Here is a 24,179-nt window from a genome sequence, read left to right on the forward strand (position 1 = left end):
ATTTAAAACATCAAGATTATATCTATACTAATTAATAAATAAATGTTTACTTATGCCACATGTCATCACCATGTTAATTCTTACAAAATTTTCCCTCCCCTCTCTCATATTAAATACATTTCTCTTTTTAATATTTCATTTTCAATTTTAATAATTCCATCTTAATTTAAAAGAATTAATACCATTATAAATATGTTAATTTGTTTAATATAAAATATATTGCATTAGTTATTAATATTAGATTTTTATAAGTAATTAATACGAAACGGGTGGGTTTCTTTAACCGATTAAAGTATCAAACATCGTTCATGCCAAAACAATTTAAGATTAAAATGACTTTTGGTCCACGAGTTGGTTTAAAAAAGTAGCCGTTTTCAACTAAACTTTGATATAAAAAATAACAAAGAAATAATTTATGATTTATGAATTTATAACAACTTTTTATTTTCAAATTGCGTAATGTGTAACTTTTTTACCGTATAATATTATCTTTATATATGTGATACATCTTTTTTGTATTTTACATTATGTTATTATTTAAAAAAAATTACTTATTTTAATCCGTGTGCTATACGGGTAACTAACCAGTATATTAATAAAACAAAGTTGCCAAGTTGGTTGAAAGTTGAAACAACTTAGACGATAGAATTCCAATTTTAATTTTCTAGTGGAGTGTTTTTAACGAGATTCAAATACCCTTTAATCGGTTTAACAATTGAAAACGATTAGACTCTTTATTTTATAATAACTATATTTTTGTCTGGATAGATACAAGTGCTAAAGTGTGATATATTTAATTGGTAATCTATAAATATTAATTAAATCCAAAGGAGTAATGGATCATATCTTTATGGTAGGCAAGTGAATGATAGGTAATTACTGGCCGACATCTCATACATGTTACTATCACCACTACACTACGTGACAATGACTAGGAATAAGATACATATCTACCTACTTCAATGGGTGCTTTGTGTTTGATTGTCTACTTACGTAGTTATCACTTTCTCATTATATCTAGCGATAAAACCAGAAACTTTTAGTTAGAGGGTTATTACAAAGTTATTTTTTCATTTGACTGCAACTATTAGGTCCAGCTTATTTTTCATTTGATAAAAAACCGATTTTATATACAAAAATTTAACAAATTTAGGTGATTAAAAGGTTAATAGACTCTCTTGACACTCCACTAGTTCCACCCCTTATTATAGATTTATATCCATTCATTTTGGGCGAGGGAGCAATTTTTTAGTTGAGTTTTACATTAGTTTGGATTTTAGCTAATAATTACAATAATACAGGTCGAGTTGACTAGAGCCAACGTGTCCATTTTGAGCCGGATTTTAGCTAACAACATTAGTTCAGATTTTAGTCTGGATTCACCTTGTCAAGATGATCTATTAAACTTTTTGGACATAACATTTCTAACCAACTTTCACGATAAATAAATCTTTCCTTTCCGCTCTTTTCTTTTCTTTCCTTTCCTTAATTCTCTTCTTTCTTTTCTTTCGTATATGAAACTCGGAAACACAACATAAGTTTTGATATGATAACAAGCTTGCTATACAAAAGCTTTATATAACATTTTATGATTGAAATAGGTTTAATTTTTATAGTAATCCTTATTGATGATATTGACTGATAATAATCTTTATTCATTTTTTAACGACGTTATATTTTTTTCTTGAATTTCAAACTAATGTTTTAGGGTTTTCGATCAGAAGAAGGATACAAGTTGATTGATGTAAAACTTAGTTCGAAACAGCGATCCGAACAACTTGATTTTTGTTAATTCTAACTTCAAACACCCGAATTGAATCATTGTTCTGTTGTTTTTCAGCATCGTTTCAAACTAAGTTTTACATCAATCGACTCGTATTCTCCTTCCGATCAAAAGCCATTAAATATTAGTTCGGAATTAAAAAAAAATTATAACGCCATTAAGTCCTTTTAACGAAGGACACTTTTGTGCCGACCTTTTTAAATGCAAGACCGGCAGTAACAATAAACTGACTTGAAATTATTATCAGCAAATATATTCAAAGGATTATTAATATTAAAATCCAATAAACCTTTTAAAAAAACACGCTTGTAAAATTTAATAATTTGAAGACAGCGATATATATTCACCGTATTCAAACTGACCGACCAGTAACCAGTACAAAGGCTAAAGTTGAAACACAAAACAAAACAAATGAGTTGGGTTTTATGTTTTATGTTTTTTTAACTTTTAAACTCACATTCATTACCACACTACACCTCGAGATCGGGTCTAGGGTTCCTCATCATCTTCTTCTTCAAAGGTACAAGTTTTTATTCAACAAATTAATTTCTTCTTCATTCATCAATTCATGTTTATTAATATTATTTATTGTAATTTAACTTTGTGTAGTTTATTTCTAGGCTGTTTTATTAGTAATTTAAATTGTTGTTGCAAATGCCTGAAGAAGATCTTCTAGAGCTTAAGTTTCGGTTGCTTGATGGATCGGATATCGGTCCGTTTATGTACCCGCCCGCCTCCACCGTTGCCATGCTCAAGGAACGAATTGTTACCGAGTGGCCCAAAGGTTAGGCCGATACGCGTTTATATGATTATTAGGCCTTGTTCGTGTTTGTCCGTTAAGCGTTTAGCGGACAAGCGAACGGTTATTAAGGAAATGAACTTGTTTGTGAACGGTTCATGAACACAAATGAATAGAAATAATGTTTTATTTGTTTTGGTTATTCGAGAATGGTTAGTGTCAACGGGTCGTCGGTCTGGCAACCAAGTTTGTGTTGGTGTTTATTTATTTTAACGTTCATATTCATAGTTAATTTTCATATAAATTAGTCACATAATACTCGTATATTTGGTTTATAGTTAATAATTTTTGCTTAAATATATATGATAAACAAGCATTAAACAAACGCCTTTGTCTGTGTTCATTTAGCTAATCGAACGAAATTCCTTGTTCATTTTCGTTTATATATTAAACGAACGGACATAAACGAACTTCACATCTAACAGTTCGCCGAATGTTCGGTTCGTTTACAGCCATAATTGCTATTAAAGTTCTTGCATAATTTGATTAGTTAGTAACTCCATCATGAATGTTAATTGAGCTGGATATTCATGTTAGATTTAACATTTAACGATTAGACGCTACATGTATGAGTATGCTTATAAGCAATCAATCAATCAATCAATCATGCCCAGTAAAATCCCACCGAAAGCAAAGCTATAAGTAGGGTCTGGGGAGGGTGGGATGTAGGCACACCGTATCTCTATCCAAAGGAATAAAGAGGTGGCTTCCAGAGAGACCCTCGGCTCTAAGTGCATGTGTATGAAGCAAAATAAAGGAAATCAAAGTTTAACAGTTATATAAAAACTACTACTAATTATAATAATAATAATAATAATAAGATCACAGTTTAACAGCCATATAAAAGCTAATAATAATTATAATAATAATAATAATATATGTAAGGGAAATACCATTATGGTATGTGACCTAAATAAGTTAAGTCTAAGCCCTAAGGTATTCAATTCTCTCTAAAAATCCTTAGCTTTAATTCTACTTCTCCACGAATTCCTATCCTCAACCATGTCCTCGGAGAGGTTTAGGTCTATCAAATCATGCCTAATCCTCTCATCGCAAGTCAATTTCGGTCGTTCTCTACCCCTCCTCCCCTCTATAGTAATGTTTTCTACGGATCTAACAGGATTCGTCGTCTGTCTTCTCTTTACATGTCCAAACCATCTCAATCTCCCCTCTCTTATCTTGTCTGCTATGTTCGCCACCCCTAATCTCTCGCGAAACACAACGTTTCTTATTCGGTCTAGCCTTGTGTGCCCACACATCCAACGTAGCATTCTCATTTCTGCTACCTCCATCTTCCGCACTTGTGCCTTCTTGATGGCCCAACAATCTGTTCCATATAGCATTGCAGGTCTAACTGCCACCCTATAGAATTTTCCCTTTAGTTTAGTCGGGAAACTCTTGTCGCACAATATACCTGTGGCTGCTTTCCATCTACACCATTCTACCTGAACTCGGTGGGTCACATCACTGTCTAATTCCCCATCGCTCTGTACAAATGATCCTAAATACTTGAACTTCGTTACCTGCGGGACCACCTGCCCTTCAATTGTGATCTGTGCGTCTTCATTGTCGTTTATCCCACCAAAATCACAGTGGAGGTACTCCGTCTTAGATCGGCTAATCTTTAAACCTTTTGTCTCTAAGGTTGTTCGCCACTCCTCAAGCCTCATGTTTAGATCTTGTTTTTTCTCAGCAAGTAACACAATATCGTCTGCGAACATCATGCACCACGGGAGAGTCCCCTGAATCGACTTTGACAACTCATCCAAGACTACTGCAAAAAGAAACGGGCTCAACGCTGACCCCTGGTGAAGACCTACCTCTACAGGAAAGAAATCAGTATCCCCCACTGGCGCACGGACACTTGTTTCACTCCTGGTATACATATCCATAATTATCTCTATGTATTTCCTGTGCACTCTTCTACCCTCCAAGCACTCCCAGAGCACCTGTCGTGGCACACTGTCGTAGGCCTTTTCTAGGTCAATAAACACCATATGTAGATCACGCTTCTTCTCCCTATACTTTTCCATTAATCTTCTTATAAGGTGTATTGCCTCTGTGGTGGAACGCCCCGGCATGAAGCCAAATTGGTTGACCGTAACCTGAGTTTCTCGTCTAAGTCTACCCTCAATCACTCTTTCCCATAGCTTCATAGTATGACTTAGTAGTTTGATTCCTCGGTAGTTACCACAACATTGGGCGTCTCCTTTGTTCTTATAGATAGGAACTACAACGCTGCTCCTCCACTGGTCTGGCATCTTACCTGATTTGAGAATACTATTGAACAGAGTAGTTAACCACATGACTCCTTCCTCTCCCAGACACTTCCACACCTCGATGGGTATGTTGTCTGGGCCAACCGCCTTAGACCTTCCCATCCTCCTAAGTGCATCCTTCACCTCTTCTCGTGTGATCCGTCGGCAGTAGCAGTTATTCGATTGTTGTCGTTGAAAGTTTGTGTTGTCATGTTCTTCTTGGTAACCTCTCCCATTGTTAAAAAGATTGTGGAAGTAGGTTTGCCATCTTAGCTTGATGTCCTGCTCCTTGACCAGTACATGCCCATCTGTATCCTTTATGAACTTCACCGGTTCTAGATCTTGCCTTCTACGCTCCCTGGCTTTGGCAATCTTAAACATAGCATGTTCCCCCTCTTTTGTTTCTAGACTTTCATACATCCGTTTAAAGGCCGCCTTCTTTGCTTCCGCCACTGCCTTCTTCGCCTCTATCTTGGCCGTTTTGTAGTTGTCCCTCAATTCCACTCGCTCCTCCTCATTCGTGCACCTCATTAGCTCCCTAAAACATCCTTGTTTGTCTCTTATCTTGTCTTGCACTGCGTCATTCCACCACCAAGACTCCTTATGCCCACTTGTCTTTCCTGTTGTGACCCCGAGAGTCTCCTTTGCTACTTGGATGATCTTTGTGTCCATAGCTTCCCATATATGAGTTGAGTCCCCATTTAGTCGAGCCCGCGTATGCAGTATGAGTTTATCCTTAAACAGTAGGAGATTTTCGTCCTTCAAATTTCCCCATCGAATTCTCGGTGTACCTTTCTTCTCTCGAACAGTCAGCTTATTTCTGAAGGCTATATCTGTCACTAGTAGTCGATGTTGAGTCACAACTGCCTCCCCAGGTATGACTTTGCAGTCCTTCCACCAACGTCGGTCTCCTTGCCTCATCAAAAGGTAGTCAATTTGCGTGTCGCGTCCACCACTGCTAAAAGTGATTAAATGAGAATCTTGTTTCCTAAAATAAGAATTTATAATACCTAGGTCATGTGCCACCGGCATGAAGCCAAATTGGTGTATTGCCTCTGTGGTGGAACGCCCCGGCATGAAGCCAAATTGGTTGACCGTAACCTGAGTTTCTCGTCTAAGTCTACCCTCAATCACTCTTTCCCATAGCTTCATAGTATGACTTAGTAGTTTGATTCCTCGGTAGTTACCACAACATTGGGCGTCTCCTTTGTTCTTATAGATAGGAACTACAACGCTGCTCCTCCACTGGTCTGGCATCTTACCTGATTTGAGAATACTATTGAACAGAGTAGTTAACCACATGACTCCTTCCTCTCCCAGACACTTCCACACCTCGATGGGTATGTTGTCTGGGCCAACCGCCTTAGACCTTCCCATCCTCCTAAGTGCATCCTTCACCTCTTCTCGTGTGATCCGTCGGCAGTAGCAGTTATTCGATTGTTGTCGTTGAAAGTTTGTGTTGTCATGTTCTTCTTGGTAACCTCTCCCATTGTTAAAAAGATTGTGGAAGTAGGTTTGCCATCTTAGCTTGATGTCCTGCTCCTTGACCAGTACATGCCCATCTGTATCCTTTATGAACTTCACCGGTTCTAGATCTTGCCTTCTACGCTCCCTGGCTTTGGCAATCTTAAACATAGCATGTTCCCCCTCTTTTGTTTCTAGACTTTCATACATCCGTTTAAAGGCCGCCTTCTTTGCTTCCGCCACTGCCTTCTTCGCCTCTATCTTGGCCGTTTTGTAGTTGTCCCTCAATTCCACTCGCTCCTCCTCATTCGTGCACCTCATTAGCTCCCTAAAACATCCTTGTTTGTCTCTTATCTTGTCTTGCACTGCGTCATTCCACCACCAAGACTCCTTATGCCCACTTGTCTTTCCTGTTGTGACCCCGAGAGTCTCCTTTGCTACTTGGATGATCTTTGTCTCCATAGCTTCCCATATATGAGTTGAGTCCCCATTTAGTCGAGCCCGCGTATGCAGTATGAGTTTATCCTTAAACAGTAGGAGATTTTCGTCCTTCAAATTTCCCCATCGAATTCTCGGTGTACCTTTCTTCTCTCGAACAGTCAGCTTATTTCTGAAGGCTATATCTGTCACTAGTAGTCGATGTTGAGTCACAACTGCCTCCCCAGGTATGACTTTGCAGTCCTTCCACCAACGTCGGTCTCCTTGCCTCATCAAAAGGTAGTCAATTTGCGTGTCGCGTCCACCACTGCTAAAAGTGATTAAATGAGAATCTTGTTTCCTAAAATAAGAATTTATAATACCTACGTCATGTGCCACCGCAAACTCTAGAAGATCTGTTCCGGTCTCATTCCTATCACCAAAACCGAAACCCCCATGTACGGCTTGAAAACCATCGTTAGCCTTACCAATGTGTCCATTAAAATCACCTCCTATGCAAATCCTCTCCCACCTAGGTATGCCCCCTACCACTGCGTCTAGGCAATCCCAAAATTCTCTCTTTTCCTGATCCCCTAGGCCTACATGAGGCGCGTAGGCGGAGACTACTGCCACTACTTCCTCTCCTAGTACTAATTTCAACACCATAATCCTGTCATTATGTCTTATCACCTCCACCACACTAGTGTGTATTTCCTTAGCCACTAGAAACCCCACTCCATTCCTAGCTCCATCAGACCCCGAGTACCACAACTTATACCCATTACACTCAGCCCCTCTATGTCCTTTCCACTTAGTCTCCTGGAGGCATGCTATCTTAACCCTACGTCTTTTAAGCACATCTACCAATTCTAGCAACTTACCATTTAATGTTCCTACATTCCAAGAAGCCAAACGCAATATACGCTCCCTATCTTTACTCTTTCCTACACCCCTCGTTTTAGGACATGGTCTCAAGTAATAGTCATGGTTCCTACGCTCTATGGTTGCAACTAATCACACAAACACAAGCAATAGAACACCAAATCAATAGTAATAATAATAATAGTAACAAAAACTAATAATAATAATAATAATAATAATAATAATAGTGTGTAGCAATAACACAAGCAATTGAAGTTAGATCATGAAACCCAATACCCAGCTCTATTCAAACAAATCGGGCAGCTAAACCCAACTCAAATTGTGAAATTGACAAGTGCAAAAGTGCTTAGAAAGAAACAAGATTAGTGAGGATGGTGAAGATTAAAGGGGTAGAAATACCTGTGTACCGCAAAAACTATAAATAAGACGTAAAAAAATTCGCCGGCCGACTTACGATCTCGTTGTCTCGCTCCTTCGGTTTCGAGCGGTGGCTTGCGGGTGGTTTGTGGTGGAGACGAGGGGCGAGTGGAGAAGAGAGACTTACCTGTTGTCGGAAGCTTTCCAGTTGATACCGCCGGAAAAACTGCCGGAGGACTTGTACGGAGATGTGAATGTTGGGGGTAATTGGTAATTGTACGGAGAGAACGTTGGGACTTTTGAACGTTATATTATGCTTATAAGCAGAAACAGATAATTGTTTTATTGGAAACAGCTTATTTCACCCTAAGGATCCAAACGCTAAAAATGCTTTTGAAAGGTAGTTGTTACAGTTATTTCATATACTGAGCCTTAAGCTCTTCGTTTAGCTTTCGTAATCTTGTTACCATTTTTTCAAAACATAATTATATCGTCATGAAAGATTCGAAGGATAATTAATTTTCTTGATAAATACATTAACCATTCTCTTGACCACTTGGCTGTAATATACAAATCATTCAAAATAACTAATTGAGTTCTTGTATTGTGTTAAATTTTTAAGTGGTTTTTTACACTAGAATGCAAGTACAAGTTATATTTTTCATGATTTTTTGAAATTGGTTTATTTTTGTTTGCATCATCATACGTAAGGTCTTGAAGTAATCATCTTTGAACACAAGTGTAACTTTTCTTCAGATAAAAAAGGAGGGCCCAAATCAGCAAACGACATTAAGTTAATAAACGCCGGGAAAATCTTGGAAAACAGTAAAACTGTCGGTCAGTGCAGAACGCCTTTCGGGGAGGAGCTTCCGAAAGGGGTAATTACTATGCATGCTGTTGTACAGATGTCATTAGCCAAAGCAAAAACAGGTAAATCCATTTGGTTTTTCTAGTATGATATAAGTTATCTTCTATTTATATGCTCTGTTATGCAGTTTCTGCAATGTAATTTTATGACTTACACTTGTTTTATTTGAATCATTTAGTGCTCGAGTATGAAAGATATTTTTCTTAGGATCAAACAATTTCATAAATTCTAGTAACATTGAATATGTTTGATGAATTAGGGGTGTGCGTGGTGCGGTTCGATGTGGTTTTCGGCTAAGACCAACCGAAAACCAAAACTTCGGTTTTTGGAGTTTTTGAAACCGTTTGGTTTCAGTTTTTTTTATGGTTTCGATTTTTTCAGTTTTTACCATTTGAGCCTGAAAATTTTAGGCCGAATTTTTTTTTTTGGTGAATTTAGGTATGAATAATTTTGTTAATTGTAAAATTATAGACTATTATACATTTGAAAATATTTGAGTTACATATTTATTAAATTCTTATAAATTACTTAATATAAAATATAATTAAACTAAAATTTAGGAATTTGGTTCGGTTTGGTTTTTTCGGTTTTTATTACATGAAAAAACAAAACCGAACCGTTAGTTTTTGTTTCGGTAAGGTTTTTTCGGTTTGAATTTTTCGGTTTTTTCGGTTTCAAATCGGTTTTTTGTGTTTCTTGCACACCCCTATGAGGAACTATAAAACAAATACCATTAGTAGAAACTATTTGTGTAAATATCACAGAAACTAAAAGATCACTTTTTTGTTGAAATTAGTTTAATATTATATTTTGCAATAGCAGACTTTGAATTTAATGGTCTCTTCTTGTTCAATATAGATATCTGATGGGATATGATTTGTACTGCAATAAATTGATTTTGTACTTTTTTTTTAGCAAATTTACCCTCACATTATAATCAGTCTTTTTTGTCTTTCCTTGTGTGAGCCTAAATTTATCTAACAGCACTGCACATATGTATCATCTTAAACTTATATATATATTTTTGTTTTTTATTTTTTAAACAGAAAAGAAGATCGATGAGGCTCCAAAGACCGTCTGTGCATGTACCATATTATAAGAAATTTTTTAAGTCTGTTTGTTTGGTCAAATTTATCATCTGGTGGGGTCGATGAAATGAGGCTGGAAACCGGTTGGCGTGGGAGAAATAATGCGTAAACAGTGGCGTACCACATTGCTGCATGTGCTGGGTAGAGGGGAAGTCACATCCAACTTGTTATTTATGTCATTTTGTGTAGTGTGTTGTTATTTATAATTTGTTACTTTAAGTTGTGCAATTTGTAGCTTCGGCTTCAGTAATATTAGTCCTCACGGGCCTACTATTGTTACAGAATGCTTCTTTGTTTTACCATTTTCAAATGAGTTGAACGTGCTCGTATCACATTGTTAAGAAAGGTAAACTTGAATCGATATATCGTTGTAAATTTACGGGTCAAAACAAGTCAGGTTTTTTTACCTGTGGCATATATATGTTCTCTTTTGTATTTCTATAAATTATTAATATGGGTTGTTCTCATATTCATGGGTATCAACTAGGGGTGTAAACAAGTTGAGCTACTTGTTAAACGAGTTGAGCATGAACGAACTCAAAACTGAGCAAACTAAAAAACTATTAAACATATAATATCAAATGTAAACCTTCAAACCGAACACTACATTACATAATATAAACCATGTTTAGTTGGTTTTAGGTAAATCATTTAATCGTAACATGGATGCTACTTTGACCCAAGCGTAGAGAGCGATATACACTACTACTATTTAACATTGATATCGGCTTAGCACCCGTGCCTTGATACTGTCCACTCAAAACTTGTAATATTTTATCACACTTTATAGTTAGAATACAAAATTATCAACATAATGACCAAAGAAAAAAGCTCGTTTCGGCTTGTTCCAACAAGCATAAGCGACTTCGTACATCTTTGCTGCAAATTTGTAGTCTTTCTAACCACATTTGCTAAGGCATTTAACTCCCTCCTCCAAATAATCTTGTCTGCTAATCCAAAATTCAGGTGCATCCTGCAACAAAGAATTCAACATTTCGTGTTGCACTTCAGTCAATATTAAATAAACTAAACACATATAACACGCAAAATGGGATCTGATCAAGTCTTTAAAGTGCCCTTTTTCTCAGTTTTCTGTCTCTAACCCCCTTGATGGCCACTTGCTCGGCGCAAGCTGCGTTTTATCTGATCCTATTGGTTAGTAGGGTATTAATGGGTCCCGTGACTATGAGTTTACCCGAAACAGATTCTCATGGTTACAAAAAAAATGATTCCAAAATAAGATTTCTTTATATGTGAAATGATTTTAATACATTAAAATACACTTATGGTGCTTTTAAGATTATTTTTTTATGTTTTACCTGATAGGGAAGGGATCAAATAAAAACCACTAAGATACTTGAAAACTGATGAAAACGACTTTTAAGCACTATTTTTTTTCATAAATGTTATTAATCTTAGCCAAAACCAAATAAATTAAAAAAGAATATATAGCTCGTAATCTACATATTTTACCTTATATGAGAGACATATATGTAACTTCACAAGATACATATATGTACTTCCACGAGCAACATATTTTTTTAATTTCGTTATGGTCTTGGCAAAGATTAATAAAATATGAAAAAGATGAAAAAAAATTAAAAATTAGTGTTCAAAGTGGTTTTCACGACTTTCACGTTATTAGTAGTTTTCGTTGGAACCCACACATGACATGATAAAAGATAACAGTGCTAAAGTCAGAATATTCATAATTGGCAGTCCTTGGAAAACAGTTTAACACAGTAACTTTTTTTATCCTTTATAAGCCTAACAGGTTCAGGTTGAACCAGGTCATTTTGAAGAACAAGTTAAACGGGTCAGTTCGGGTTGGGTTAACCCACAAACACCTTTCTGGTCTTTTTAATTATTTATTAATGCATGAAAAATGATTACCATGATAATAATTTAAATCTTTTAGGCGGTTCTATGCATAAAGATACAACTTTGGTGGATTTGAAAATGATTTAGTCCTTACTCCTTTCAGCGCATTCCGCGTATAGCTTTTTATTATTTTGATTTGACCCGTTTGGATAATACACAAACCCAAATTGACCAATAATTCCTAAGTAAACAGAATTGGGTTCATGAAAAGAGAAGGACCTTCATGATTCCTGCTAGTACTGCGCCCCCAAGGTACACCATATGCTTCCTTCGTGGTGGATCTTCAATTCGTAACCGCAATTTCTACATTGCAAATAACATTAAAAATGAGTAAATTTGATTCTGACTATTAAATTATAAAAACAGTGCAGAATATATGAAAAAAAGGCAGGTAATTTTTAACTGTTTGACTACTAGATAGGATTTATGCAAGGCATTACCTTTAGTCCAACTTTGTTTCCCTTCAATACAACATCAAGATAACGATCCAATATTTCTTTCTCTAGCCTGTTTAAATATACAATTCCAATAAGACCTTTGATGAAAAAGCTACTAACAAAGTAACAAATAACAAAAGAAACACGAATACTTCCTTATTTCAACTAAAAAGTTGACCAAAATAATACTAAAAACCCGGTAAAAGTATATCAAAGAAAAGGTTGCATAAATGAATAAGATGCGGATGTACTACCGACTAGGTAATCCTGGATACATCGTGCTCCCTCCACTTAAAACTATATGCTGATAGAGCTGCAAAAACAGAAAAATAATCACATGCAAAAACCAAGAAACTTTTAATCGTGAAAACAGACTTGCAAATTTAAACTATATCATAAGCTTGTATAGAATAATCATAGGCGATTTGAATATTTTTAATAAAAGGTTACCAACTTACCATCATACGGTTGTCAATATCCATTTCCTGGATACAGTTGAATGCCATGTCAGCAATTCCATCACCTTCAACATCTATGAGCTCCTGTAAGAAGCGGCTTATATTAATTGTCAACATCATCAAACTCATTACCAGTCATCATAAACATAAACTAAAAATTTAGTGTATACATCATTATAATGTAAGAGATCACATTATGGGTATGTGAATGTATCTAGTATATGATGGGAAACTCCAAACACCAAATGAAACTAATTCGAAATTGAAGTCAAAATATACCAAGACTCACCGGTGTAAAAAGAGCTTCAGGGGCTTGAAATCGTTCAGTACCAACTTTGATAACCCTTCCATCTGGCAGCTGATGTATTTTAAAAATTATCAAACACTTATTCATAAATGTTTCCATAAGAATTAGTATCTTTCAAATAAACAATTTACAGATAACTAACCGTATAATTCTTAACAAGGATGGTGGTATCAAGTCCTAGTTGATATTCCCTTTTGTAATCATAACTGAAACAGACAAATAAAAGTCGACATTATTCATTGCAAGTTCATAATAACCATAAAAAATGTGAATCATGTATGTACCTAATGTAGCAGAGCTTTTCTTTGATATCTCTTACAGTCTCAAAATCAGCAGTCTTATTCATAGCATAACTTCATATGTAATAAAGCAGTTTCAAAGTAAGAATCTCGGTACATTAAGAATCATAATACCATCATGAATATAACACTTTTTGGAAAAAAAATATATATAGAAACTCACCCTCTTCTAAGCAGTAAATCAACAAGATATGATGTTATGTGACGTCCAGCAACATTCATTCTTTTTGTAAGATGAGGGAACGAGTAGCCATCTACAACGGGAACCTAAAAAACACTTTTACTTAGGCAAAAATATCCACATGGCAAACCGCACGAATACAAACTTGGCATGTTCGTGTTCGAAATATGTGATCAAACACGAACAATTAAATGAGCAGGGTTTTCTTGTCCGTGTTTGTTTGTTAAGAAAAAGAACATGTTTGTGTTTATATATGTTTGTTCGTTAAGATATAAACAAACAAACATGACTAAACATAAATGAACGAACATATTCAAATATAAGTGAACGAACATCAATTGAAAGTAAACGTGAACATGAATCTGTTGAGCCCAAAAAATATGATAAAACTAGACTTAATTGTAATTGGTGATAGTTTAATTTCATAAAAGTAGACTAAACTTTAACGTGCCTAAAAATCTAAATTAATATATAAGCAAACGTAAACAGATGAACTTAAACAAAGATAAACATACAAATATAAATGAACGTAAAAGAACAAACATAAATGAACTCAAATGAACAAGACATGTGTTCATGTACGTTCATTTAACTATATGCACAAAAAATTTTGTTCGTGTTTGTTTGCTTATTATAAAAGAGAACATAAACGAACTTCCTGCCGAACAGTTCACGAATGTTCGGTACAATTACAGGCCTATGTAACATAAGATATCTTGTTATTTTGGAAACACTAGGTAATGATAATTATTTATTAAAGTACTTACCACATGACTTACACCATCACCAGAATCAATGACTAATCCAGTAAGTAAACCTGTTTTATCATCACATTAGCATTAGGTGAATAAAATATATTTCACTCACTAACTGTAAATTGAAGCCTTATAACCTTTACCCTATAACCACCTTGAGCATACAATGTTAAAACAGCTTGTATCTGAATGAATACACCAGCAAAATTGTACTTCTCGAACATAGTCTCAACCTAAAATCAAAATCAATCCTAAATTAAGTTTGCATACTACATTAAAATATAACTATTTTTAGAATTATATTGTTTGAACAAACCATCTTTTCCCTGTTCCTTGAAGGATTAAGAGGCGGATCTGTGAGCAAAATGTTACATTCTGACGGATCCACCTTGAGTTCATTATAAAACGCATGATCCCATACATGACCCATATCATCCCATTTTTGCACAATGCCATTGTTGACAGGATATGATATGTCTAGTTGATGCCTCAAGTTCAAACAGGTTTCACCAACAACGACATCCTGCAATCAAAGATCAATTAATATGCTATGTGCATATATACCAGTAACACAAGGTGCTAGAACTGATCAATTGAATCAACTAGTATTCACCTTTAACTCTTGTTCCATGAGAGTTTCTTCGTATCTCAACATTGGCCTACCTACCACACAAGGGAACACCGATGTGGGAAAATTCTCACCAGCAAAACCACACTTGACATACTGCATTGAAAATCAGCAATCACAAAAGATGACATATTTTTATTAAAAGTATGGCCAGAACTATACACACACCACTAGCAGATGAGAGTCGTATGATACTTTTCGCCATCTCATACAGCCGTATAACTCCATATCATGGAACATATTTGTATTACAAGTATTTTCACCATATCATGTGGGACGTATAACTCTATAAGGCTCGTATGACATGACAAACTATACACTCACCACTGACATATTATCCACACACCACTTACAGATAATACGAGTCTTATAACATTTCCACCATATCATACGGGCCGTATAACTCTAAAGGGCTCGTATGATATGACAAACTATATGCTCACCGCTGATATACCATCCACACACCACTAACACATAATACGAGTAGTATAACACTTTCGCCAGCCGTATAACTCCATAAGACTCATACGATATGACATACTATCCACACACTGCTGACAGATACAACTGAGTCATATAACATTCTCCCCATATCATACGGCTCGTATGATAGTGATACGAGTCTATAACTATGACAAATTGTACACACACCATTCCATTGGACACCAATTACAGAACATACAAGTCATATAACATTTTAGCCATATCATATGCGCCGTATAACCCTATAATGCTCGAATAATATGGCATGTGTGTGACTAGTGTGTAGATTAGGTGTGGTGTACCAATAACATAACTCAAAAGTATTATTGATATACTTGCAATTCGTGTCAAAATGATCGTTAATTAAATCAATTAAAATCCGGTACTGTTTTGAAGCTTAAAATGTTATGTTACCTTATGTCACAAATTAAACAGATCAATTAAGCGAAATTGAGTTTGTAAATAAGCAGTGGATTCGAAATAAAATAATAAATAGATCGAGATTAAGTAACATAAACAGATTAATTACCCCGGTGCCATTGTCGCAAACGATCACCTTCTTGCTGTCCATTTTTACCGAGATTGTGAGATCAATCGATCCAACAAGAAAACAAGATGAAAGAGTTGAATATTATATAATTAAATAATAATGATTTGTGTGTTATATTGCTAATAATAATATTATTATGTTTACTTTGCGTATAAACTGGACCTCTGTCACTGTCTGGTGTAAGAAAACGCAAAAGAAAACCAGCCCAACTTCCCAACCGGATACTCCATACCCGATGTTATATCCGTCGGTTATTTATTACCATTTCTTTTTTTATTTTTTAACGGCAAATAAAGTTCGAGTTGACGCAACACGCTAGGTCCCAACTTTGACATAGTGGTAACAAGCTTGGGTTGTTTAGTGGAGACACAAGTTCGATTTTTACTGTGCTAGCCTTGATGGATTATGTCGATGCAAGATTTGAGTTAGACCGTATGAGGTTGTCAGTTCAGCTTATGAACTCACTTGGGTTTTCATTCTACCATGTGTTACACTAGAGTGTTCTGTTCTTGTGGTGACACAACGACTGTTAAGTGGCAACCGAAGGTATGGTTTCTCAGGCGCTCAAGCCAAACTCGAAAACCAGTATGGACCCGATTAAGACAACATAGTCTGCCCAGATTGAGGCAACGTGTCTCTCCAATTTGAGGAGTGTAGTGGCCTAAAACACAAAGAAAGGAAAGTCTTCGTTTCAAACAAAATAAATCCTAACTTGTTTTACCATATTATACGCAACACTTAACATGATATTTGAGGGTAAAATGGGTATCGGTCATCTATTTAATCCTAGTCAAATGCATGTTTTTATTTCTTCCCATTTTCATGAATAATACGACACTTAAAGAGGATTTTTTTTGGAACGACCATAAACCATATTCTTCACATTGTTGACCTTATAAGGACCCTTGGGGCGTATCTTGCAGGAATCCATCCAACATCAAATCATTTGTGAGCGCATCATATTAACCCTTCGAAACTCGCATCATCAGCTATGAGCGCATCATATTAACCCTTCGAAACTCGCATCATCAGCTGTGAACGCATCATATTAACCCTTCAAAACTCGCATCATCAACGGCGATGTTTCGTTACCACCTGCATCCAGTCATCGGTGTTCCTTCACAAACACCCACACAAGCCTCCTAATCTTTCTTCGGTTAGTAAAACCCGTAATTGAAACCCGCACTGCCTACCTGAAAGGGTGGCGGCAGCGTAACCTCTCAGGTTGTCCTACATAGACACGGACACCCCATCCACCCTAAGTCAATGAAGAAACACTAAATGACTCCGGCAGATTAAGGATAATCTGGGGGTTAAGTAGATGTTTTTCACGAGGGTTAGGTCCAGCAAAGATGGTTATTCTTCTCGACCTGCAAAACAGACACCGTGAGCTCGTCACTGAGAAGGGGGGGTTCCTCCTTGTGACCACCATCCGGCGTGAGAATCAGACTAGATTGCTCTGAATATAAGTGTATATAAAGAGAAATAGCTATAGAAGATAAGATAATGATACCGTTCCAATGTGTTGGAGTATTTATAGCCGAAGGTAGGTTTCCAAGCAGGTACGGCCAGCTGTATATAATATTCCATTTCCACCAACCACGGGCTACGTTCGTGCCACGATGGGAGTTAGTGGGTAGGCAGCGGCTGATAGTAACATTTTGTACTGGAGCGTGCTCCTCCTCGTACTATTGTCGGTGAGCTGTCACCCTGTGATTGGTTCATGGGCTGCTTTTGTCAGATTTTGTCTATTTGTCCATACCTTGGTAGGTATAGTACAAAAGATCTTCTAGAAGCGTACAGACTGGCTCTTTTGGGCGGGATTATTCCCGCCCTGCTCATTCCTTCATGTGACATTGCTGAAGTATAAGAGTTAGTGCCTTATGCGTGTAGCCTTACTGTTAGTGCGGGTAGCCTTCCTTCTTGGCTTGTACCCACAGCTGCGGGAACAGGCAGGGTACTGTACCAAGGGAGGCTTTCCTGCGGGAACAGCTGGCTTACTGCGTGTAAGGTCTTCATCTCTGAGCATGGTGGGTCCTGCGGATCAAGTTGGTCTTTGCGCAGACGTACCTCTTCAAGGTGTGTCTTGCGGGTCCAACTGGTCTTTGCGGGGACCTACCTCTTCAAGTCCCCCCAGTCCATTGTTCTTCTCATGAATTGTTAATAAGTGAGAGGAACTTTTGGACTTTAAGCAAGGGGTTTTAAAGAGGGGTTTTCGTTTTTTAAGGTTCTCCGTGGGGATTCTTCCCGCGGTTTTCCTAATGTCACTTGCAGAAAATTCCTGATTTTTTCTGCCTGATCTTTGGATATGATGCGGGTAGGTGTGTAACCTCTTCGCAAGTCTGGAGCGTTGAGTTTCACTTGTATAGATTCTTCACGGGGTATTGGTAGTTTTAGACATAGTGATCAGTTATGTTAAACAGCCAATTCCACCTTGAAGCTTCAAACAATCTAGTTCTCAACGTTCCCGCCATGCGGTGGTGTTATTTCCCTTTCCGCAAGCATGATCCATAAGATCCATCCTAGGTTCAATTCCCTGCAAGTGTTGAGTATATGAAGGGTTTCACCTTGACACTGTACCCGCACTTGTCTTACGGTTCATTGTTTTCCAAGGTATCTTCTTGGCTTCAATTCCCTGCAAGTGCTAAGTATGTGAAGGGTTTCGCCTTGACACTGTACCCGCACTTGTTTTATGGTTTCTTGTTTTCCAAGGTAAGGGGGTATATTCCCTCTTATTTTTGAATCTTTTTGAATCTTTTTGGAATTCGGAGAGTTGGTGAAAGGATAAGGACAGTCCAAACGGTTGAAGGGACGTTGGCGTCTTCTGAAGGTTTCAGGACGTGCAGGAAGTTATGACGACGTGACAGCATGTGGTCAATCAGGACGCTTATTCAGGCGCGTGGGCGCGAGTTTCATGACACGCGCCATTCCGACACCTGTTGCCAGCTTGCTGTATCCACACGTGTCGCCGTGTCATTGCGCCTGAGCTTTCTCTCTCATCTGCATTAAATTCATCGCATTCATTGCGATGAGTATATAAGGGGGGAGAGGGTGTATCTCGTCCCATACCTTCACTTCACCTTTCTTTTCCTTTTAAGCGATTTCCGGCGAATACTCATCTTTTCCGGCGAGCATTCTCCTGAAACCGTTTTCTTTAACTTTTAAAAAATGTCTTCTTCTACTCATGATCCTGAGGTTAACGTCGAGGAGTTTGACGTTTACCTCGAGAACCCGACGTCTACGTCCGATAAGGACGATAAGAGTACTGCTGGCGAGTGCCAGTGTATTCTTTCTGTCGATGTATACCATTACATCGTCAAGAAGTTCATGCTGGAGCCGTATGAGCCAGAGTTTTCGGAGCCCAACCAGACGGTGTACGATGCCCCTAAGGGCAAGATAGGGGTTTACGCCTCGTTCTTCATATATGGGAATCTAAGATTCCCATTAACGAAGTTCGTATACCATGTTTTGGAGAAACACGGTGTGCATTTGACGGAGGTGCACCCAATGGCGATTGCTAAAGTTCGCCATTTCGAATGGGTGTGCCGTATTTTGGACATCGAGCCCGGCGTCGACCGTTTGATGACCTTCTACACCTGGAGGTGCATCCAGGGCTGGTATACCCTTGTTGCTCGAATCAAGGGGTTGAAGATCTGCGCTACTGAGCGTAGTCTTCGTTCTTGGAAGCGGGAGTTTTTCTACCTCTCCGCTCGCGTCGTCCCCATCGCGATGACGTTCAAGAATGGGAGGGCACTCCCTAACCTTCACGCCTCCAATTAGCAGGAGACGGAATGGTTCGCCAAGATCTCCCAGATCCAGACTCCGGTTTATCGCTTCGCGGAATCTGGGATGGTGATGCTTGGGATGAGCCGCGTGTGGAAGGATGCCGGGTCTGGGACGCCGCAAATACCCATCGTCCTTGAATACGGTTTGAACTATATTCCTTACGGTATGCTCCGTCTTTTGTGTTGGTTTAGGATTTTCTTCTAACATTATCTTTTTTATTTCAGAGGGGAACGACTTACAGTCGCTCTTGGATCCGCGGGAGACTGGTGGTCCCGCACGGTTGGGTACTCGTGATCTCGATGATAACGAGTTGCCCATTTTGGAGCAGACGGCGGATAGATTCGCAGAGGTCTACCCGCCGGGCCACGAAATTTTAAGCGCCACTCGGCCAGGTAAGGAGTTCTTTAATCCTCGTCCTCTCCATGCTCAAACTTCTGCTGGAATTCCTCTGATTTTGTCATCTTCTGATGAGGGATCCGCAGATGGGCCTTTCTTTGTGAGGAAGAAGAAGGCTGCTGGCGTGAAGGGCAAGGCGAAGGTTGCTTCCGTCGTCGACCTGGGGAATCATTCTGATTCCGAGACTGAAAGTGAGGAGGCGGCGAGGAACCTTGGTGGTGGTGACGAGACCATTGTCTCAGAGGTTGAGACAACGACTGTCACTTCTGAGCCACCAAGCGCTGCGAAGGTGACTGGCGCGAAGAGGCCAGTTTCATCAGGTTTATCTCCGCCAAAAGGTCTTTCAGGATCAAGAAAGCCAGTAAGTATATTTTTTGTTCACCTTTTTCGCATTTCCTTCCGCCTTTGTTTTTAATATCTTTTGTTTTTCTTCATGCAGGAGTGGACTTATCCGCTTTCGAGAGCGGTGCGGGAGGAAGCGGTTCAGGACCCACGACGATAGGTTTGGTCAACCTATTTGAGGCGATGACCCAGGCGGCTGCGCCTGTTTCTGGTGCTGGTTTAGTTGCTCATGCTGTTGAAGCAACTGTTCCAGTTATGACGTCATCTCCGCCGGCCGTCAGTGCCATCTTTACTACATCCTTCACCGGACCGGCGGTGACATTTTCCGCGAGCTCATCTGCGGCTGCTACCACGGTTATGAGTTCATCTCAAATGAGTTCATCTCCGATGGTGTCTACCTCACTGGCTTCTGCATTGTCGCATTCGGCGTCAGCGACTACCTCTGTTAGGGCCAGTTCTCCAGGTATGTTTAGAGTTGGAACCTCTAGACTTACCTCTGTTGATGAGGGAGTCCAACATTTGCCTCCTTCCCATCTCCTTGACCTCTTGGATGGATATCCTTTAGGTTCAGGTGATGGGTTTAGCGGCTATCGGCCTGTTATCGTCCCTACAGGTGCGTGGGGTTATTTTGGCCTATTATCCATTCTTATCATTTTTTCCTAACTGTTTTTTGTTTTTGCAGTTTCGGATTCCAGTGAGGTGTATGCTCCAAGGTGGAATATCCGCAGGGGAACAACTCTAAGGACGGCTGCGGACTGCGTCGACTGGGCGCGCCATGCCGCTCCAAGCGGTGCATTGGGGGAGGCAATGGCTAGCTACCAGGAGGGTAGGTTGTCCAATGAGCTTCGAATCCTTCTCGCCCGGATGCAGCCGCGTGTCGAGTTACTTTGTCGTGAAAACGACAAGTTAAAGACTGCGCGTAGCTTGGAGGTGGCTCAGGCGCGATAGCTGCGGGAGGAAAACAAGAGGCTTGCCGCCATCGCTGCGGAGAAAGAGAAGGCCTTCAAAGACCTTGAGGCCGAGATCCAAGCCAGGCATGAGGCCCGTTCCAAGGCTACCAAAGCTGTTAACGAACAGCTTAGGTTGGCTAAGGAAACTGCGCGTAATGCCACCGAAAGGGCCACCAAAACCGAAGCCGTTGCTGAGCCTCTGCGCGTTGAGAATGAAGAGCTTAAAGCCAAACTGGAGAAGCTTCAGCAGGCTCATGAGGCTTTGGCTTTAGAAGATGCCAAGAAGCTACAGGAGCTTTTGGATCAGAGGGCTGTGCTTGATCGCACTAAGTGCAAGCTTAAAGGCGTTGAAGAGGCTGCTGCCAAGGACGTGTTGCTTGCCAACCTCAACAAGAATGAAGCCGAACGCTCCCCGCGATCAAGCTCAAGCTACCCTTCAAGAAGCTCTATCTAATAAGGATTGGCTTCTACGAGAAGCGTTGCCGCAGGTACGCGTAGCTCCATAATTTCTTTGCTTTGCGCTTTTCTTTATACTTAGAAAAGTTTTTTATATATATTTTTTATTGTAGGTTGTGCATCGGATTTTCGCGAACACATCTTATGACGATGCCATGAGCGCAGCCCTCAACGCTTCTCATGAGGATGGGGAGAAGGCTGGCTTCTTGCTTGGTCTAGGATTTGCAGAGAAAGGCATCCCGCCTTCCAGATTTCCTTTACACGATGTTAACACTGAAGCTGCCTATGACCAAGCTGTGAACCAGTATGCTGCCTTCTCGCATCCGGTTGTGGAGAAGATTAATGAAGTTGCTGCCGCTGATGACGGGCTAGCTGTTCTCAAAGCTTTCCTCGAACCGCCGCAGCCGACTGATGGTGCGGGTTCAAGTGGGTTTGGAGGAAGTGGTCCCGAGGCTTGAATCTTGAGATTCATTCCAACCGTTAGGATAGATTTGTATTTTTTGTAGGCGGGTAGATACCTAGCCATTTTGTAATGTTTGAACAACTTTTATTGTGAATAAAAATATTTTGTTAACGCCTTGCCTTGTAAACATTATATGATTTGCTCATGCATATTTTAGTTTAACTTAACAATTTTCTAAGTGTTTTGAATAAGTTAACCTTTCGGCGCGTGTCAAATAATAGGTTAATGTTCTGTTTCCTCTATCATGATTGTGCGGGTAGGACTGTCACTTTCACTTAGTAGGATGACCAAACTTCATCTATATCTGACCTGCGTGAAGGTTTTCCTCATCTTCCCCTTAGAAATATTTGCTGTTTTTGTGTTTATGCGGGTTGTGCCGCTTTCCACACGCAACGACTTACTTCCTCCCTCACTTATGCGGTGAATACCGGCATATCAGTGTGGTCAGTTCATAAGTATAAAGGTAAGACTATCAACACAATGTGATAAGGAGAATCATTTCCATTAAAAGTGGCTCTAGGCCTTTTCTTTACAAGTTTGGAATTGATCTACATGTAACATCTGCATAATTGAGCTCCATTCAATGTTCTTGGGATGGGGGTGCCATCGAGCCTTTCGAGCCGGTATGCGCCCTTTCCCAAAACTTTTTTAATAACGTATGGCCCTTCCCAGACCGGGGCCAGCTTTCTTGGGCGCTCTTGATTCGAAGCCTCGTTGTTACGCAGTATGTAGTCTCTGACATTGAAGTTGCAGAGTTTTACCCGCGTGTTGTAGTACTTTTGCATTTGTCGCTTGTAGTTCTCTTCACGCGCTGCGGCTAAGTCTTTGCGTTCTTCGGTTAGCATAAGGTCTAACCGTCTTCCCGCATCATTGTCTTCTGGTTGAGTTATGACTCTTGGTGAGGGTAGACCAATCTCGACTGGAACCATGGCTTTAGTGCCATAGGTTAGGCTGAACGGAGTTTTGCCCGTGCTTGCTTTTTTCAGCGTTCTGTTTGCCCAAAGGACATATGGAACTTCGTCCACTCAGCCGGATCTATGCTCCAAGAGTCTTTTCCTTATGCCGTCGACGATGCTCTTGTTTGCTCTTTCCACCTCACCATTACCCTGCGGGTGTGCCGCTGAGGTAAAGGTGTGAGTGATTTGAAGCTCTTTCAGCAATTTTTGTAGCTTCTGGTCAGCAAAGTTGGTGCCGTTATCGCTCACCAAATTCTGTGAAAGTCCAAAACGACAAATAATAAATTCCCAAATAAATTTTTTGATATGTTTTGCGGTTGTTTGGGCTAAGGGTTTTGCTTCTATCCACTTGGTGAAGTAGTCAATGGCTACCACTAGGAACTGAACGTTCCCTGCTGCTGTGGGAAATGGGCATGTCACATCGATGGCCAACTTTTGGAATGGCCATGAAGAAGTGACTGGAACAAGTTCGTTCTTCGGGCGATACATGTTGGGTGCGTAAAGCTGGCAGGACCTACATTTTCAGATGTAGGCCAGCGCATCCGTGTGCATCCCCGGCCAAAAGTATCCCGCGGTGTTTAGCTTAGCTACAACTGCGCGTGGACCTGCGTGTACTCCACAGATGCCTTCGTGTACTTCCCTTAGGAGGTAGTCGACATCTTGGTCGTCAACACATCTGAGGAGTGGACCAAGAAAGTTACGCCTGTAAAGTATGTCATCAACGAGTTGATAGTTCAGTGATTTACAGCGTATCTTTCTTGCCTGTGTCTTCGACTCTGGTAGTATACCCGCTGCAAGGTAAGTTATGATTGGTGTCATCCATGTTTCCGTGCCGGTTTGGATGACACAAATTTCCTTGTGCGGGACTGATGGTGCTCCAAGAAGTTCAACGCGGATGTCCTTTCCCAAGTGGGTGAAGGCTAACGATGCAAGCT

At 39.4% G+C, this 24,179-nt stretch overlaps 2 protein-coding genes across 3 annotated transcripts; one reads left to right on the plus strand and one right to left on the minus strand.

Annotated features, from left to right (window-relative positions):
- The first annotated feature begins 2,183 nt into the window (after positions 1–2,183).
- LOC143560809 (membrane-anchored ubiquitin-fold protein 4-like) lies at positions 2,184–10,273 on the plus strand. 2 transcript variants are annotated; one of them, XM_077049026.1, is made up of 4 exons: positions 2,184–2,303; positions 2,417–2,567; positions 8,717–8,890; positions 9,875–10,273. In XM_077049026.1, the coding sequence occupies exons 2-4, from the start codon at positions 2,438–2,440 to the stop codon at positions 9,925–9,927; spliced, it is 357 nt and encodes a 118-aa protein (XP_076905141.1). In that variant the 5' UTR covers positions 2,184–2,303; positions 2,417–2,437; the 3' UTR covers positions 9,928–10,273. The 2 variants fall into 2 exon arrangements, with proteins under 2 accessions (XP_076905141.1, XP_076905142.1); XM_077049027.1 differs by having other exon boundaries at positions 2,191–2,309.
- Positions 10,274–10,618: 345 nt separating this feature from the next.
- Positions 10,619–16,084, minus strand: LOC143560810 (actin-related protein 2). Its single transcript, XM_077049028.1, has 14 exons — positions 15,875–16,084; positions 14,848–14,958; positions 14,551–14,757; positions 14,389–14,467; positions 14,247–14,296; positions 13,462–13,565; positions 13,284–13,352; positions 13,142–13,205; positions 12,982–13,050; positions 12,693–12,776; positions 12,489–12,547; positions 12,238–12,304; positions 12,017–12,100; positions 10,619–10,889 (listed from the first exon to the last, which is right to left on the minus strand). Exons 1-14 carry the CDS (start codon positions 15,914–15,916, stop codon positions 10,815–10,817), a joined length of 1,164 nt encoding a protein of 387 aa, XP_076905143.1. The 5' UTR covers positions 15,917–16,084; the 3' UTR covers positions 10,619–10,814.
- Between the last annotated feature and the right edge of the window lie 8,095 nt (positions 16,085–24,179).

The sequence above is a fragment of the Bidens hawaiensis genome, unplaced genomic scaffold (genome assembly GCF_021521415.1).
Source record: "Bidens hawaiensis isolate Kalapana, Puna unplaced genomic scaffold, B.hawaiensis_p1.1 tig00020455_1, whole genome shotgun sequence".
Taxonomy (NCBI): Eukaryota; Viridiplantae; Streptophyta; class Magnoliopsida; order Asterales; family Asteraceae; genus Bidens; species Bidens hawaiensis.

What these genes read in the sequence shown, in the direction of transcription:
- LOC143560809 (XM_077049026.1), top strand. Translation starts at nt 2,438, where the DNA reads ATGCCTGAAGAAGATCTTCTAGAGCTTAAGTTTCGGTTGCTTGATGGA. An exon ending in TGTTACCGAGTGGCCCAAAG is followed by an intron (nt 2,568 to 8,716) that starts GTTAGGCCGATA and finishes ACTTTTCTTCAG; the next exon opens with ATAAAAAAGGAGGGCCCAAA. An exon ending in ATTAGCCAAAGCAAAAACAG is followed by an intron (nt 8,891 to 9,874) that starts GTAAATCCATTT and finishes TTTTTTAAACAG; the next exon opens with AAAAGAAGATCGATGAGGCT.
- LOC143560810 (XM_077049028.1), bottom strand. Translation starts at nt 15,916, where the DNA reads ATGGACAGCAAGAAGGTGATCGTTTGCGACAATGGCACCGGG. An exon ending in TTTGCGACAATGGCACCGGG is followed by an intron (nt 14,959 to 15,874) that starts GTAATTAATCTG and finishes TTTTCAATGCAG; the next exon opens with TATGTCAAGTGTGGTTTTGC. An exon ending in GAAAAGCTCTGCTACATTAG is followed by an intron (nt 13,206 to 13,283) that starts GTACATACATGA and finishes TGTCTGTTTCAG; the next exon opens with TTATGATTACAAAAGGGAAT.